The sequence below is a fragment of the Lissotriton helveticus genome, chromosome 1_2 (genome assembly GCF_964261635.1).
Source record: "Lissotriton helveticus chromosome 1_2, aLisHel1.1, whole genome shotgun sequence".
NCBI lineage: Eukaryota > Metazoa > Chordata > Amphibia > Caudata > Salamandridae > Lissotriton > Lissotriton helveticus.
The window spans coordinates 272,836,900-272,856,015 of NC_136058.1; the positions used below are offsets into that span (position 1 = coordinate 272,836,900).

A 19,116-nucleotide genomic window follows, 5' to 3' on the forward strand; every position below is an offset into this window, starting at 1 on the left:
AGGTGCACGTCTTCACGTGGGGTTAGTGGCAACCCTGGGTATTTTAACTCTGCTCGTGAACACTGGTACTGACTGGCCTGCTGCACCCCTGCTGTCCAGAATCCGATTCTGAATTCCCGGTGCAGGTAAACTTCGGTCCACGCGGGCAGCATAAGGTTTAGTCATTTCTTGGAAGGTTCGCGTGAGGCTCGGTCATGTTTCACTATTTCTGAAGGCCTGTTGGCCCCGTTGATTAATGAGCGAGGTGCCCTGGGACCCCAGCATCTGCCAGCAAAGGCCGGGGTTGGGGGAACCACGTTAAAAAGGCCCACGAGCACTGGAATGAAACGACAGGGCCACAGCTCACAGCACAGAACAGCTGTTCGCGTTTAGCGATAAACCTTACCGGAAAACCCCCATTATTTATGGGCAAAAAAAGGGATAATTGCTAACATACTGGACCATTAGCACTGCAGGCCCTTGATAATGGTGCGCGTGAGCCATGAACGAGCAGAGCGACGAATTTCTCAGAACCTTGTACGAGTGCCCCTTGAGGCCAAATTCCAATTGCACTTGGGAGGTGGGGGTTACTTGCTGCAAGAGGGCATCTGCAGTTGTCGTTATTTCCCGCATACTTCGGGGCAGATTTACAAGCCCCTTGCGCCTCTTTTACGCCGCCGTTTCGTCACTTTTGTGATGCAGCGGCGGCGCAAATACTGCGCCATGGTGCGGGGTATTTACAACGTGACGCATCTGGGAGATGCGTCACGTTGTAAAACCCTGCGCCATAAGGAGGTGTTCCGGCGCAGGGGTTGCGTTCCGGCGCAGGAACACCTCCTAAAAGTGGCTGAGTGAAATCAACAAGATTTCACTGAGTCACTTTTAGGCCAATGCTGCGTCAAAACCCTGCTCGTAGGCGTAAGGCTTGACGCAGCATTGGAAGAATAGGCCCCCCCAGAGCATTGCTGGAGCTGCGTCGCAGTTGCGACGCAACTCCAGCAATGCGCCACCTTTACGGCACAAATGCGTGACGCATCTGTGCCGTTTTTGCCCCATGGTGCGCCGCATTGTAAATGCGGCGCATCATGGGTGGCGGAGGCATGGCGCTCAATTACTGGCGCATCCCTGCTAATTTCCAGGGATGCGCCAGTAATTGTAAATCTGCCCCCTCGTGCTCTGTTTGACAGCGTCGTGGTTCAGAAAGGGCATATGGAAGCCAAAGGGGCTGGAGCAGATAGCGACCAGTGCCTGTCGTTCAGTGAGAGGTCCCTAAATGCTCTCGCTGGTTATTCCAACTAGACGGAATACCAGATTTTGATTGGACGCCGCAGCTGATGCACTCCGCCTCTTCCGGGGTGAGAGCAGAGGGGAAGGAGCAGGTGCACTCCGCCATTATGCTATGGTGACAGCAGGGCACAAGTCCTAAAAAAGAAGTGGGCGGACGCTGACGTTACGACAGGAAGTGACGTCACCAAAGGTTGTTTGCAACATCAGACTCACTGTCTCCCCTCGCTCGCCCCTTAGAGGCGATTGCATCAGAGAAGCCAGCGCGTGAGCAGCGTTCTGAATGGGCTCTAATCTCGCCCCAGAGAGGCCAAAGAGTGAATGTGTGGCTCCATTTGCTCCAGTTATCGAGCTGCCGGTAAAATAAGTGGGGGGACGCCGTCCACCCGCGTGGTACCCCGACTCGAGCCCTTGGTGACAGGAAGGGCAGGTGGTAGTGCATTTCACCACTACTGGAGTGTAAGGGAAGGGGAAAGAGCTAGTGCACTCCCCCATCGCCAGAGTGTGACTGGAGGGACAGGAGCCGGTGCCCTTCACTGATACCACTGAGACCTGAGAGGATGGCCCCCACCACTGCTAAGGGGTTGTGACTGGAAGGGCATAAAATGGTGCACTCCACTAAGTCTGTGGCACTGGGGTCTATATCTCAGTTCAAGGCTTTTAGCAACTGGTATATCCCTCAACAACGGTTCATAAGGCTATAATATTATTTTAAATATAAATTATAATGACTTTTAATGCAATTAAATGTATTTTTTAACCGTGTAAACTAATTTCAACTAATTTTAAACTATCCACCCCTACACCCTAAAAACTCTTCTCTATCCTTATACACAACCCAGACTCCTAGTACCCATCCCTAAACACCCAAGCTCCTTATTTCCCTATACAATACCCATCCCAGAACCCTAAAAAACTCCCCTCTTCCCCTATACACTACCCATCACTGTAACCACAAAACTCCTCACTACCCCAAAATACTACTCACCCCTGAACCCTAAAAACTCCTCACTCCTTCAAGAATATTCCATTCTTAGAAAAGTCTGGTAATAGTGTTGTGTTTGTGTACGTCATGAGGCTACTGAGAATTACGGATGGTAAGAAGGCCAATATAGTGATGGAAAAATATAAATTTTGATTCAAGTGCACAAAAAGATGATGAGACAATTGAAGATTCTGGGGCTTATTTATGAGCCTGTGCGTCACTTCTGCGCTGCCAGTGCGTCACTTTTTGTGACACACCAGCAGGGAAAAAAATGCGCCAAGTTGCGTCATATTTACAAAGTGATGCATTTAGGTAGATGCGTCACTTTGTAAACCCCTGCACCACATTATACTTGCGCCAGGTATAATGTATGCAGGGGACTTTCTGATGCAAGTAAGCCTCGTAGAAGAGACGCAGTGAAATCTATGAGATTTCACTGCGCCACTTCTAGGATGCAAATGCGTCAATATCTTACGCCTGCCTCACAGCAGGCATAAGACTGACGCAGGCACATTTCACATGGGACTTGCCCATGTGAAATGACCCATTGCTGGAGTTGCGTTACTTTCGTGACACACTCTAGCAATGCGTCATTTTTGCGCCTACAGATACGTCAGAAATACTGACATATCTGTAACTCCTTGCGACATGATGCGTCATACTGTAAGTATGACGCATCCAGCATGTCGCAAGGAGGGCGCACTGTTTTCACGCAGCGGTGCGTCACTTTTCATAAATGAGGCCCTCTGTGTCTACCCTGAGAGCATTAGCAGTATTGTGTGAATTTGAGATCATTTCCTGTGTTCCTGTTGAGAGATCAAGTAATGATGAAAACTACGAGCAAAAAATGTCAAATGAGGCTCGGGGGACAAGAAAATGACCCTTAGGGCCACTGTTAATATTGCCAAAGGAATTGAACATCCTGAAAGAGTTGTTCACGAGATCAGAGGATTCTCAGATGCTAGCAATTCTAAAAGAATGGAAACATCATTTTAGTTAATGCAGTAAGAAAACCTTTAAGGTAAAAATCCAACCAGATCAAAGAAAAGGGGGAAGAGGGCTTCAACCACATGCTATAAATGATCCAGTTTTTTTCATTTGGGAAAACTGAAGGGGTGCCCTGTAATGAACACAACTTGTAACCAATATAAGAAACAATGTCACTTTGGGAGAACATGGAAAGCCTCTCCAAGAGCCAAAGTCAACTATGTTACAAACTATGAAAATGATTCTAGCCTCAATCCCAATCAATCAAATCAATCAAAGAATCTATAAGGCGCACTACATACCCGCAAGGGTCTCAAGGCGCTGGGCGTTGGGGGGTGGCTGCAGCTAGTGATCGAAGAGCCAGGTCTTGAGTAGTCTCCTGAAGGTCTGTGGGTCTTCTGTCTGTCGTAGGAGGTGGGGGAGGGAGTTCCATGTCGTGGCGGCGCGGTGGGAGAAGAACCTGCCCCCGGAGGTGGTTCTGTGGATGCGTGGGACGGCGGCCAGTGAGAGGTCGGCGGAACGGAGTTTCCTGTTGGGTACGTAGAATGATAGTCGGTTGTTGAGGTATTCTGGGCCGGTGTTGTGGAGTGCCTTGTGTGTGTGGGTCAGGAGTTTGAAGGTGAATCCCAATCTGGTTTAGTGTATTCATACAAGTAAGACTAAAGGGTTTCTCAAGTATGTGGTGCAAGTTTGGTGGTAGTGGAGAAATCTTTAGTTATGGAAACAAGGGGAGAAAGAGAAATGCTGCTGTGGATGTTTGGCCTTTATGCTGTAAGAAAAGGCAAATTATGCGGCATTATGCGGTACATTCTGTGATAGTATTACTTCCTTATTTTGTCAATTTTAAACTTTTTAACACTGTCTGGGCGTTAATTGCACCTCTATTTTTTTACCTAAATATAGCAAAAAGTACCAGAAAGGTGACCAGTCCAACTTTGCAATCGGTCTTCAACTGCGCTGACTGTGTTTATTGTAATCTTTGAACCGTTTGAGCTAGAAAACATTTTTTTTGTTAAAATGTGCAGATTATGCAACAGAAGATAAATTATGTGGCAAATGTGGCAAATCTATAATTATGCGAAACTCGCAGCGGCCACCCAATTGCATATTTCCAGCGGCTTTGCTTGTAAGATCACACCAAATTTTGTGACATCAGTCTTTCTAATCGAGTTACTTAGAGGTGGGATACCGGATTCTAAATTGACCCCGTAGTCCCCAGTCTCTTCTTCCCCTTTCTCTCTTTCCATCCATTCTTTGTCCCTATCCTTTCTCTCCCCTCTCTCTCTCTTTGTTGTCTCCACATCCTTTCCCTTTCCTTCTTCTCTCTTTCCCTCGCTGCTATCTCTTCCCTCCTCTCTTCCTCTCTATGCTTATGCCCTGATATGCCTGCTGCAATAAACCCCATAAAGATGGAGAGGGTGACAGAAGGCCTGCAGAAACCACTCTCCAATGGCTCTACCCCCTTGGGGAAATGCCCGATGAGATAAATGGCCAGTCTGGCCCTGGGTTCCAGCAAGGATTGCCCTGATTTGCCAAAGTCGGCAGAATTATGTGTGCAGGCCATCCTGTAAATTGCTGACTGCGCACTTCAGCGTAATCAAAGCAAGTGTAAGTACACCGGTGTATACAGGTAGCGTCATCACCTTGTCGAAATTATCGATGTAGGTGATTTGAAAGTGGCTGCAGTGCTTCGTGCACCTGAACCCAAGAGCACCTGCCCACCCACCACCACCAATTATTGGTGAAGGAGAATGTATGACGTTACAACGCAAACAATTTCAACGCATGCCTTAACAACACGTCTTTTACATCGCAACATCCATTACAACGAACGTTTTTACAACGCGTGTCATTACAACGCATTTTTAGAAACTACCATTACAACGCATACCATTACAACGCATAATACTTTTGGGGCAACAGTGGGGTGAATGTTGGATAGTGTAGGGGTAAAAATTACTATTCCCACTCCAGTGAGTGCAACAGTAGGGTAAGTGTTGGATAGTGTAGGGGCAAAAATACTTTCCCAATGAACCCCAAAACCCATACCCACCCTAAAACTGAAAAATCCCCATTACTTACCTTAAAATGCTTTGTAATGACATGCATTGTGATGGTATGCGTTGTAATGGCATGCGTTGTAGTGACGTGTTGTAATGGCATGCGATGCTGTGTTTTAACAGCTGTGTTGTAAAGGTAGTGCGTTGTAATGACTGCGTTGTAATGGTTGTTTCCAGTGAAAGAGGTCCCTTGAAAAGCTTAACTAACAAAAGCATATAACACCTTCATATGAGGAAAAAGCCAACACTTTCCAGACACAAGGAGCAGCACAACCGGATGAAGGCTCCTCTATGTGGGTTTCACTAACTTGTTATACAACTGCAGCTCCTGGGGCATTTTGTTTTTAACATTTCTATCTGTTTCACTTCATATGTTTTATCAGCTCCTTTTATCAGAATATGTTCATATTCAATTTGTGATCTATGAAAACGTTAAGCTGAAACTAATATATTTCCACAGTATTTATAATAAATGCGCAGTCATACTTGGGTGGAATGCTTGAATTATTCTCAGCCACTGGTAATGACTGGGCATGCTTGCCAGTCCATTGTTTTTCCTAGCTATGCCACTCTAGACAGAGATCAGCCATATGCAAATCAGACTTGGTCATAGACGTGGGCCCCTTTGTCACTGAGCCATAGGACCCAAGCTTCACCTCACTGAGGAAGCCCGGTATGGCGGAAACTGGTCTGGGGTCACTTGTGTCCCCTCTGGAGGGAATCCAGGAAGGCAGTTTAGGACGGACTGTTCCTATTGGATGGAGCCGGACCAAGTCTGATTTGCATATGACTGGTCTCTGCCTCGATTCTGTTGTGAGTGGGAACGTCAACATAATCTGTACTCCTGCCATGGCATGGATTTTGCATTATGCCTGTGCTTCTGTTTTTGTGGTAAAAGTGTGCATGAAATCTGTTTCACTGCTATGCAGAAGAAGCTCAAAAGAAGACTGCCTCCTGCCTTGTAGGTGAATTTTGCATGATACCTCTCTTCCAGGTCTGGAGTTGGAAGTGTAATAAAATATGTCCTCCTCCTTTGGGGAGTGTGTGGATGAAACCTGCCCTCTTCTACAGATGGAAGTGTGAATGAATCCTACCGTCTTGCAGCACAAGAGAAATAATGCATGATGTCAGTCCCCTGCCATGGAAGACGATTGCGTGAATTTCAAGTTATCATGGAAAGAGACCTTAATTCTCATCACCTGTCCCAAGGGTGGTGTGCAAATTCGAATCAATGTACATTACTTTTTAGCTTCTGCCTTAAACCATCGTGCACGTAATACTTAAGGGTAGATGTATTGGGTTTGCCAATGCTTGTTTACGCGGCAATTACAGAAAGTATAAAAAAATTCCAGAAAAAGAAAGAAACGAACAAACAAAGAAAGAGGCGAGAGAGAGAGAGAGAGAGAGAGAGAGGAGTAGAGAGAGAGATAAGTAAAGAGAGAGTGAGAGAGAGAGACAGACAGAGAGAGAGAGAGTGAGAGAGAGAAGCACCCCCCAGCAGAGCCATACTGCCTGACATTCTACACTTTCAAAGAACTGATCGTACATCTGAGAGTAGGTGTGCTGCTACAAAGCCTGTAGCTGTGATAAAGGTGGAAGTGTAGAGGGTTACACAGAGCTGAGTGATGGGACAACCTAATGTCCTATCACAAACATCAGGAGCATTGTGATACTATGTCAAAATGTATACTGTATCACGCGCAATGTAATAATGTATCAATCGCATTGAAATACTGTATTACACGCAATGTAATACTGTATCAATCGCATTGAAATACTGTATCACATGGATTGAAATACTGTATCACACACAATGTAAAACTGTATCACATGCATTGTAAAACTGTATCACATGCATTGTAATACTGTACCACATGCATTGTAAAACTGTATTACGTGCATTGTAGTACTGTATCATATGCATTGTAAAACGGTATCACATGCACTGTAAAACGGTATCACATGCATTGTAAAACGGTATAACATGCATTGTAGTACTGTATCACATGCCTTGTAACACTGTACCATATGCATTGCAATACTATATCAAATACATTGCTCGCAGGCAGGTCACTCCCCACGCTGCTGCACGGCTCTGCCTGCATTGTTTTTGTCTAATCTTGTATTTTTCCCCTGTGCCTAACTTGCTTTCTTGCCCAGACTTGTTTTTTCCCCTGTGCCTGTACTTGCTTTCTTGCCCAAACTTGTTTTTTTCCCCTGTGCCTAACTTGCTTTCTTGCCCAGACTTGTTTTTATTCCCCTGTACCTGTACTTGCTTTCTTGCCCAGACTTGTTTTTATTCCCCTGTGCCTGTACTTGCTTTCTTGCCCAGACTTGTTTTTATTCCCCTGTGCCTGTACTTGCTTTCTTGCCCAGACTTGTTTTTAATCCCCTGTGCCTGTACTTGCTTTCTTGCCCAGACTTGTTTTCATTCCTCTGTGCCTGTACTTGTTTTCTTGCCTAAACTTGTTTTTCCTTCCTGTGCCCAGTTCTCCCGCGCCCCCCCACCTGTTTTTCCCACCCCGGGGTCCCTGCGGGCCCACCCCCCTGCAATCCAATTTGCCACCCCACTCCCGCCTCCCAGCTGCTCCGCCCTCCCACATCCCCTCATGAGGAGGCTGCGCAGCGGGCAAGCCACTGATGTGCCAAAGGCGCGCCTAAGGCAAGCCCGTCTGCGCCCGTCCGCGCCTGGACCGTGCCCAGCTCCAGGACCCCGGGACCCCATGAACGCCACGATGCCCAACACCACTACGATGCCAGAACCCTCCACGCACTCAACACCGGACGATCACACTCCTGCTTCCTGGCCGCCCGAAGCGCACCCACTGAGCTTTCATCTGCCGGAACTGCAGCTTCACAAGCATCCGCCCCACCATGCTGCCAACCAGGAAAGAACCCAACCACCGCAGATGCAGCCTTCTCAACACCCGCTCCGCCCGCAAACACGTCGTTGAACTCTGGGACCTACTCGACTCAACCTCACCAGACGTCGCCTTCCTGACGGAGACCTGGCTGAACCCCGCCTCGGCACCCGACATAGCCATATCCGTCCTGGAAGGTTACAAGATCACCCGCAGGGACCACACCAACGGAGCAGGAGGAGGAATCGCCATCGCCCACAGGAACACTATCAGAGTCTCGACCAACACCGACGACACCCTCAGCCCCGTCGAACACCTGCACTTCCAGATCCACACCGACCCCAACACCAGCCTCAGAGGAACCCTCATCTACAGACCTCCCGCACCCCGACCACAGTTCAGCGAGTCCATCGCCGACTTCGTCAGCACACACGCCCTCGCCTCCACAGACTACATCCTCCTCGGGGACCTGAACTTACACCTCGAGAACAACAACAACACCAACTCCACCACCCTGATCGACAACCTAGCGAACCTCGAACTCAGACAACTCGTCACAACACCCACCCACTCTGCCGGTCACACGCTTGACCCCATCTTCTCCGCAAGCCCCCACGTCTCCTTCAACCACACCACCGAACTCCACTGGACTGACCATCGTTGCATCCACTTCACCTTCAAGAAACGCACCATCGCACCCAACATATGCCTTGCCGCTGCTGGAGCAAAGTCACCGAAGACCAGCTAACCACCACCCTCGCCCAGAGCCCACCTGACGACCCCAACGACCCCGACACCGCTGCCCGCAACCTCAGACAGTGGATCAACGACTGCGCCAACACCCTCGCCCCGATCAAGAAACCCTCCAACAGTCACACCAACAAGAAAGCCAGCTGGTGCACTGGAGACCTCCGGGCCTCCAAGCAAACCTGCCGAAAGCTGGAGAAGATCTGGCTCTGTGAACGAACACCAGACAGCCACGCAGCCCGCTAGAACCTCACCCGCAGACACCATCACCTCATCAGATCCGCCAAAAGTGCCTCCTTCAAAAACCGCCTAGACAACAACGTGCACAACAGGAAAGAGCTCTTCAACATCGCGAAGGAACTCTCCAACACCAGCGACGTCCCACCCTCGCAAAACCTGTGCGACTCTCTGGTCACCTTCTTCCACCGCAAGATCACAGACCCACAACAGCTTCACCGCCACGACTGCCCCGACAACTACTGAGACCTCCGCCCGCACGACCACCATCTGCAACAATCGCCTGCTCTCCTGGACCAACATCAACGACGACGACACCATCAAGATCATGAACACCATCCACTCCGGATCTTCGTCAGACCCATGCCCACACCACATCTTCAACAAAGCCAGCACATCCATCGCACCCCATCTCCGGAAAGTCATCCACACCTCCTTCGAGACAACAACCTTCCCGGAGAGGTGGAAGCACGCCGAGATCAACGCCTTACTCAAGAAACCCAAGGCAGACCCCAAGGACCTCAAGAACTTCCGGCCCATCTCCCTGCTCCCGGCAAAGGTCATCGAAAAGACCGTCAACAAACAACTGACCCGCTACCTCGAGGAGAACAACATCCTGGACCCTTCCCAGTCCGGGTTCCGCAGCAACCACAGCATTGAGACTGCCCTCATCGCCGCCACCGATGACATCAAGTCCCTGCTGGACAACGGAGAAACGGCGGCCCTCATCCTCCTGGACCTGTCAGCCGCCTTTGACACAGTCTAATTACAAAAAGGGGGTGGTGATGGACAGAGTATCTGAGTTAATCAGAACACTCCTACCCAGTCAACAGATCAGGGCCTGATCCATCACCGTTTTTTAGCTCACTGCACCATCCCAGTTCAGAACCTAGCTATATGCAAATCAGTCTGTCCCTGGCCCAGTGCATCATGGGAACAGGGCAGACCAAACTACCAAGCCAATTCTTCACTGGAAAGGAAACAAGCTTCCGGGGACCGGTTTCTGGCATTACAGCCGTCTTCGGCCCGGCTTGCTTGAATCCTGATGGTGCAATGAGCAAGGGACTCATGTCTGAGCATACCCTTCCACACTCATGGTGGCCAAAATAATTACAAAAAGGGGGTGGTGATGGACAGAGTATCTGAGTTAATCAGAACACTCCTACCCAGTCAACAGATCAGGGCCTGATCCATCACCGTTTTTTAGCTCACTGCACCATCCCAGTTCAGAACCTGGCTATATGCAAATCAGTCTGTCCCTGGCCCAGTGCATCATGGGAACAGGGCAGACCAAACTACCAAGCCAATTCTTCACTGGAAAGGAAACAAGCTTCCGGGGACCGGTTTCTGGCATTACAGCCGTCTTCGGCCCGGCTTGCTTGAATCCTGATGGTGCAATGAGCAAGGGACTCATGTCTGAGCATACCCTTCCACACTCATGGTGGCCAAAATAATTACAAAAAGGGGGTGGTGATGGACAGAGTATCTGAGTTAATCAGAACACTCCTACCCAGTCAACAGATCAGGGCCTGATCCATCACCGTTTTTTAGCTCACTGCACCATCCCAGTTCAGAACCTGGCTATATGCAAATCAGTCTGTCCCTGGCCCAGTGCATCATGGGAACAGGGCAGACCAAACTACCAAGCCAATTCTTCACTGGAAAGTCTGCCACCACACACTACGAACACGCCTCCACAATGCCGGGATCCAAGAGAAGGCCCTGGACTGCACCACCTCCTTCCTCTCTGGCAGAACACAGTGCGTCCGCCTACCCCCTTCCGCTCCGGAGCCACCGAGATAATCTGCGGCGTACTCCAGGGCTCATCCCTCAGCCCAACTCTGTTTAACATTTACATGGCACCACTCGCCCACGTCGCCTGTCGGCACAACCTCAACATCATCTCCTACGCTGATGAAACCCAGCTGATCCTCTCCCTCACCAAGGACCCCCACACCGCCAAAACCATCCTTCACGAAAGAATGAAGGCCATCGCTGAATGGATGAGGAGCAGCCGACTGAATCTGAACTCGGACAAGACGGAGGCCTTCATCCTAGGATTCACCCCTTCAGCCTGGGATGACTCCTGGTGGTCGATCGCACTGGGAACCGCTCCAACACCCACCGACCATGCACACAACCATGGGGTCATCGTCGACTCCACCCTCTCCATGACTAAACAGGTCAACGCCGTCTCCTCCTCCTTCTTCAACACCCTCTGTATGCTCCGCAGGATCTACAAGTGGATCCACACTGAAACGAGATGAACGGTCACCCAGGCATTCGTCAGCAGCAGGTTGGACTACGGAAACATCCTCTATGCCGGAGCCTCGCCCAAACTTGTGAGACGGCTCCAACGCATCCAGAACGCCTCTGCATGCCTGATTCTCGGCATCCCTCGCCGCAGCCACATCACACCCCAGATGAGAGACCCGCACTGGCTCCCGGTCAACAAGTGGATAATCTTCAAGCTCCTCACCCACGCACACAAGGCACTCCACAACACCGGACCAACGTGCATCAACAGACGACGCAGCTTCATATGCATTGTAAAACTGTATCACATGTATTGTAACACTGTATCGTATGCATTGTAGTGCTGTATCACATGCATTGTAGTACTGTATCACATGCCTTGTAACACTGTACCACATGCATTGCAATACTGTATCAAATACATTGTAATACTGAATCTAATTCATTGTAATAATGTATCACACGCATTGTAATACTGTATCACATGCATTGTAAAACGGTATCACATGCATTGTAACACTGTATCATATGCATTGTAGTACTGCATCACGTGACTTGTAACACTGTACCACATGTATTGCAATACTGTATCAAATACATTGTAATACTGTTTCATATACATTGTAAAACTGTTCTGCAATGTAATAATGTACTCCAGTGTAATACCATGCATCATGCATTGAAATACTGTATCGCATGTATTACAAACAGGAATTATGCGCCAGGGGAGGGTCAAATTATGCAGCAGGGTGGAGAAAATTATGCGGCAAGAAAAGGTGTATGAGGTGCATTATGAGGCACAATTTGTGATAGTATTATTTTATTGGCACGTCATTTTTAAACTGCTTAACACTGTCTGGGCATTGGTTGCACTTCATTAGTACCAGTTTAACACCCAAATATAGCAATATTCTACAACAAGATGATCAGTTATTCTTTGCAAATGGCCTTCCACTGAGCATCAACACGTGCCACTCCATTTTTAATAACTTTCGAACCATTGGAGTCCTATCTTTACTACTCTTAAACTGAGAAAAATCCTAACTTTAAGACTTTCGGTATTAACAGAAGGCATTTAGGAGTCCTAACTTCTGTGAATACCGAAATGAGTAAGTGCCTTCTGTGAATACCAAAATGAGTAAGTGCCTTCTGTGAATACCAAAATGGTAGTAAGCATAGGATTTGTCTTAAGTTAGGTCTGTGAATCGGGCCCCATGTTCTTAATGTGTAAAAGAATGACTGCCAGTGCCCAAAGCTCTGCTTAGAAGCCTGCCGCCGGCGCTATTGAATGCCAGCTTGCTCACTTTGCCACTGGATTCAAGCAAACCAGGCTGAAGACGGCTGGAATGCCAGAAACCGGTCCTTGGAAGCTTGTTTCCGGTCCAGGGAAGACATGGCTTGGCAGTTCGGGCTGGACTGTTCCCAAGAGGCACAGGGTCAGACTGATTTGCATAGAGCCATGTCAGAACTGCGGTGGCAGAGTGGGCTAAAGAACGGTGATGGATTAAACCCAGATCTTTTGACTGGGTGTGAGTGTTTGATTGATTCAGATGCTCCGTCCATCACCACCCCCTTTTGTACCGCTTTTGGCTGCCATAAGTGTGGCAGGGTATGCTCAGACGTGAGTCCCTTGCTCACTTTGCCACTGGATTCAAGCAATTGGGCTGAAGACGGCTGGAATGCCAGAAACCGGTCCTCGGAAGCTTGTTTCCGGTCCAGGGAAGACATGGCTTGGCAGTTCGAGCTGGACTGTTCCCAAGAGGCACAGGGTCAGACTGATTTGCATAGAGCCATGTCAGAACTGGGGTGGCAGAGTGGGCTAAAGAACGGTGATGGATTAAACCCAGATCTTTTGACTGGGTGTGAGTGTTTGATTGATTCAGATGCTCCGTCCATCACCACCCCCTTTTGTACTGCTTTTGGCCGCCATAAGTGTGGCAGAGTATGCTCAGACGTGAGTCCCTTGCTCACTTTGCCACTGGATTCAAGCAAGCCGGGCTGAAGACGGCTGGAATGCCAGAAACCGGTCCTCGGAAGCTTGTTTCCGGTCCAGGGAAGACATGGCTTGGCAGTTCGGGCTGGACTGTTCCCATGAGGCACAGGGTCAGACTGATTTTCATAGAGCCATGTCAGAACTGGGGTGGCAGAGTGGGCTAAAGAACGGTGATGGATTAAACCCAGATCTTTTGACTGGGTGTGAGTGTTTGATTGATTCAGATGCTCTGTCCATCACCACCCCCTTTTTTACCGCTTTTGGCCGCCATAAGTGTGGCAGGGTATGCTCAGACGTGAGTCCCTTGCTCACTTTGCCACTGGATTCAAGCAAGCCGGGCTGAAGACGGCTGGAATGCCAGAAACCGGTCCTCGGAAGCTTGTTTCCGGTCCAGGGAAGACATGGCTTGGCAGTTCGGGCTGGACTGTTCCCATGAGGCACAGGGTCAGACTGATTTGCATAGAGACATGTCAGAACTGGGGTGGCAGAGTGGGCTAAAGAACGGTGATGGATTAAACCCAGATCTTTTGACTGGGTGTGAGTGTTTGATTGATTCAGATGCTCCGTACATCACCACCCCCTTTTGTACCGCTTTTGGCCGCCATAAGTGTGGCAGGGTATGCTCAGACGTGAGTCCCTTGCTCACTTTGCCACTGGATTCAATCAAGCCGGGCTGAAGACGGCTGGAATGCCAGAAACCGGTCCTCGGAAGCTTGTTTCCGGTCCAGGGAAGACATGGCTTGGCAGTTCGGGCTGGACTGTTCCCATGAGGCACAGGGTCAGACTGATTTGCATAGAGCCATGTCAGAACTGGGGTGGCAGAGTGGGCTAAAGAACGGTGATGGATTAAACCCAGATCTTTTGACTGGGTGTGAGTGTTTGATTGATTCAGATGCTCCGTCCATCACCACCCCCTTTTGTACTGCTGCATACCAAGGACGCGTTGTCCTGACTTAACCTTAGGTTGCTTCCGTCCACTCTCAGACTCTCCCCCTGCCTTTATCTCACTCCTGCGAGTCCCTGCTTCATCTTCTTGCTCTCCCTCCTTTCACCTTTGTGTGTTGTTAGATTTCTGCACTAGATGGCGTGCATGCCCTGTCGAGAAACAAGATATGCTGTATCTACATCGTGGGGTACAGCCCGCCCAGTGGCTTCCCATTTGCTGGCACCATCGTCGCTCCATTTTGCCTTCCCCCTATTTGTCAGGGGCATGTATACGTTATGTTTCTTCCGTGTTTAGCCCTGCCCGGGCGATCTGCCCAACTACTGTCAGTGTACGCAGTGGAAATAGTAAGGCATTGCTTTGGGACTACTTTTTTTGTTTTTCTTAGATCCTCTGCCAGTTAAGCCATTTTACTTTCTTAAAAAGGCATGTGTCGACTGCCTCATTTCACCATGCATCCTCCCAAATGGAATGTGTTGGTAACACCCAGTGCCGGTTCTAGGATTTGCGAGGCCCTGGGCTAAAATGGAATGTGCGAGGCCCCTCTAATGTAGATAAGTGGCCCCTTGCAAGGAGACCATTCACAGACATTGTGGGAGGCCCATTGTCCAGCATTTTGGCGCCCACCCTCCCCCCACAGTTTTAACTTTCAGCCCACAAGCATTTCTCACACCTTCAGTTGATAGGTTTGAGAATTGCTTGTGGGCTAAAGGTTAAAACTGTGGGGGCGCAAAAAATGCTGGATAATGGGCCTCCCACAGTGTCTGTGAATGGTCTCCTTGCAATTGAAGGGAGCTTCTCCATCCCCTATGCCTCCAGACACCATCCCTGAGAGGCCCGGGGAGGGGGGCCCCTCGAAGGACCTTAATTGCAAGGTGCCACTTTTCTTTGAAATAGATCGCCAGGGAAACAACAGGACACATCACCAACGCGTGGCCCCATGCTGGTGGGCTGAGTTCGAGGACCTGGGCAGCTGCCCATGCTGCCCATGCCTAGCACCAGCCCTGCCAACACCCTCCCTCAGCTATAGTCATTAAATCACGCAGTCATTTTAAAGCAGACAGACGATACGCCAGTCTTTATGGGTTATCATTTCACAACTTAATCTATATTACCCTCTGTATATGGCATCACAGACTTGTCTTTGAAAACCACGCAGAAAGCGCCAGTTCTATGGACCAGTTGAGAGGTGGTGAGAGCTAGTGACATAAATTCAGCTGAACAGAGTGGCTTATTTACAAGCTCCTTGCGCCACTCGGCTGTCACTTTTCCCATGTTAAAAATGGCGCAAAAGTGGCGCAAGAGGCTTGTAAATAAGACCCAGAGTGTTTATGTGCAAAAGACGTAACAGCCACGCAGGTATTGCGAAATAAAGCAACCTGTTTCCAGATGCTAAAAGATTCTAATCAACATTGATGTTTGATACCTGGGTGATGCTTCCATATAAGGATTTTAACCTGACTGCATTTCTATTTTCCTCCGCCTGCCTTTTACTATCCAGTGGTCTGTGGTGCCAAGGATATTGTGATGGTTATAACCGGAAAGCTAATATTATATTCTGTGTTCCTCATAACACAAGCCCTGTTTTGCATTTATGTTTGGTATACATAGCTGATTGTTGGATTTGTTATATATTCCATTACACCACTTAGGTTTTTTTCATATAATGCAGACAGTGCTTAATTTGCAATAAAATATGTGCCTGTGCACTCATCAGGAGGCCACTGCAGCTTTAACCACCCATTGGCCCTGCCACCGCTGCCAATGACAGTACCTACTCACAGCATACCTACAAGTGTGATAATTCATACAACTCCAAGCCCCCAAAGCTATGTTTAGGCGGTAGGAATTAATCGCTCTAAATGTATATTGCATTAATAAACAGCAGTTGTTCTGCTCCTCTCTAAATGACACTGAGCGCCACCATGTGGCAGACTGTCATAAGTACTAGTGTTCACAATTAAGTGCCGCTGCCGAGCACCAGAAACCACTGACTCAAATTAAGCCCTGAATGCATATGTAATTCGTGGTTCATCTAGTCTGCTCTGATTGCAGTATTTGTATAACTCAGTTATCTATCTCTGTCCATACTAGGCTGTCTTCAGAAACTTGCACACGCATGGAAAATGTGATGAGAATTGCATCAGACGGCAGAACATTTTTTTTTTAATCTGCTGGTGCTTGTGTCATTAACATTTTCATCTATGGGATGCTGTAGACTTGAACAGTTGCGCCATCAGTGAGGCATCATCGACACTGGTCATGCTTTGAGACAAGAATCTGGAGAGAAGCTTAGACTGATATACAAAGCACTGTACTGCAATTCCCTTTTTTAGGCCTCAGCTAGACAGACGAGATGTGTTGTGTTCAATCTGTGGGCTTCAGCCCACCCATAGGCTTTCCATTTGCTTGCTACTTCGTCGCTTTCAAAGGACACATAATACCACTCCACATAATTCCAGTACACTCAATAGCACATAATTACTATCCAAATATTCCCACTGCACACCATGCCACATAATTCCACTCAATGCTTGTCAATGCTTTTTCTTTATCTTGCTCTTGATAGACGTTCGAAGAGGAAAAATAAGTGCTGTGCTGGTCCCCAACAATGAGTGCAGGTGGCCCCAACCGGCAACCAACGCCTCAATTTAAGCACTGCGGCCTTACCTGGAAGTGCTCGCCCAGCTCGTAGACTTCGCCCCGGTACTCGCAGCCGATCTTCTCGCAGCGGGGGCAGCAGTCAGAGGGGTAGTGGCTGACGTGCATGCAGGCCGGGGGCAGGGCGGTGCACTCGGTGCGCGCGCAGGCCGCACCCTCGACGGTGCACTCGCACTGGGTGCAGTGGTCCGAGTCCAGGAAGTACCACTCGCCCACGTAGTAGATGCTGCCGTTGGCCTCGCAGGTGTTCACCTGGGCAACCAGCGAGAGGCCGTGCAGGCCCCTGGTCAGTAGACTCAGAAAAGTGGCCAGCACCCAGATGTCCCGCGCTGAAGAGCTCATGTTGGGCCTGAAAAACGAAGGGACAATAAAACATTGGCTGCTGAGTGATGCGTGTAACACATGTAAAGGATGTAAGCAACTGGGCTTGAAGGAACACCCTGTACTTGTATTTCTGACATGCCAGTTAAAATAACTTTTTTTATGTTTTTCCGTTGAGACCTAGCTATTTGGCCGGTGCCCAGTGGAGCTACTTGATAGCTATAGAGGAGATGGGCTGTGGACCTCACCCTCGGCCGTCACCTAACCAGCCCGACTTTGGGCAGACTCTCCCTCGTCTCTCCACCTTTTTCCTCCTACCCCTTTACCCTACCCCCTCTCCCTTATAAGCTCCATTTATCTCGTCTTTACACTCTTGAAATGTTTTTCTAGTAACTGATGTAACTGGTAACTGATGTAATGTTGTAACTCTGTGAAACCCTATGTAAAGCACTCGGATACCTCCGGGTCTAGCCAGCGCTATATAAAACTCAAATAAAGAAAGAATAAATAATAAAATGGCCCCCAATGAAACGTCTCTGGCAAAATTTCTGCAGTTCTCCAGATTACCACTGCTAGTCAGTGCTGGCTTTAGCGCTGGTGGCACCCGGTGCAACAACCAGGTTTGCACCCCTCCTCCCATGACCTCCTCCTCGGATTCCCTGACTACCACTGGCGAAAGTGTCCCTTATCTCTCCAAAGCCCCTCGCTTTCATACATTTCTTTTAAAGCACTGGTAAAGGCTGACTTTACTAATAAGAATGTGTATAGACCCAAACCAACACTTTTTAGCAACATTAGGAATAGATAATGAAAGACTGGGGGGTGGGAACCAGAACGTCCTAACTATTTTATGCAGTTTGTATATAGCTCTTTGATGACAATCTGTAACATTCACTGTTCTATATTACGAATGTATCTTGTGTACTGTGGTAACACAAGGATCTCTGTGGCAAAAGCAGTAACCCACTCAGGTAGCCATACAAAGTACACATCTGTGATCTGCACGGTATGTTCTCAACTTCTTTACAGCCGGCATATTAACCCTTTGTGCTACTTTATGCCATTAGACACAACCCTGATCTCTCTCTCTAACAGGAACATTAATCACAAGAGTTTTCTTGACAGTTTTATACCTGCCTGAAAGCTGGATGTACAAGGAACACTGCAGAAGGTGTTTTTAAATTGTGAGTTATTGCTACGCCCATGTATGTGAGTGGGGAGGGTGGGCTCCCTCATGTATTTGCAGGGAATAGGAAATGGCATATAGGAATGTATGGTATGCGTGTGCATATATAGACATATGGAACTAGTAATCCTGAAACGCAGGCCAGGTCCTACAGGAAGGTTTCTGTACATTGGAATGGGCAAATCCTTGAAAATGCATGGGAGCGAAGGGTGTTGCCTGATATATGTGGAACATATGTTTTTAACGGGAGTCCAAAGTAAATGTATGTACAGAATGGACGAGTGTAACGCCAAGAACGGTTGTGTCACATAAATATGTACATGAAATGACCAAGCTCTAACACATATATGCATAAAATATATGATCACATGTAATCACATGTATTGAACTACCAGCCCATGCTTGCTTCTTGGCGTGATCGCTGGCCCCCGCCCACTTACATTGGAATGAGTAACCCCAGACATGTTTTGAATGGTCTGGAACAATATTGGTAAGTGTGGAATGGGTGGGCCTGCACATACCTTGTTTCAGAATGATCTATCCATGATGCATGCGTACATGGAACATGTGTGACAGAAATGGGTAACGTTTTCCGGCCAGAGGGAAGACAGACGGC

At 48.5% G+C, this 19,116-nt stretch overlaps 1 protein-coding gene across 1 annotated transcript in view; it reads right to left on the reverse strand.

Annotated features, from left to right (window-relative positions):
- LOC144800897 (von Willebrand factor C domain-containing protein 2-like) overlaps positions 1–19,116 on the reverse strand; it is a 67,178-nt gene that overhangs the window by 47,408 nt on the left and 654 nt on the right. The window contains exon 2 of the mRNA XM_078671717.1: positions 17,003–17,342. Within this exon, the coding sequence (XP_078527843.1) occupies positions 17,003–17,335 (333 nt within the window). The 5' untranslated portion in view covers positions 17,336–17,342. The remainder of the gene's footprint in view (positions 1–17,002; positions 17,343–19,116) is intronic.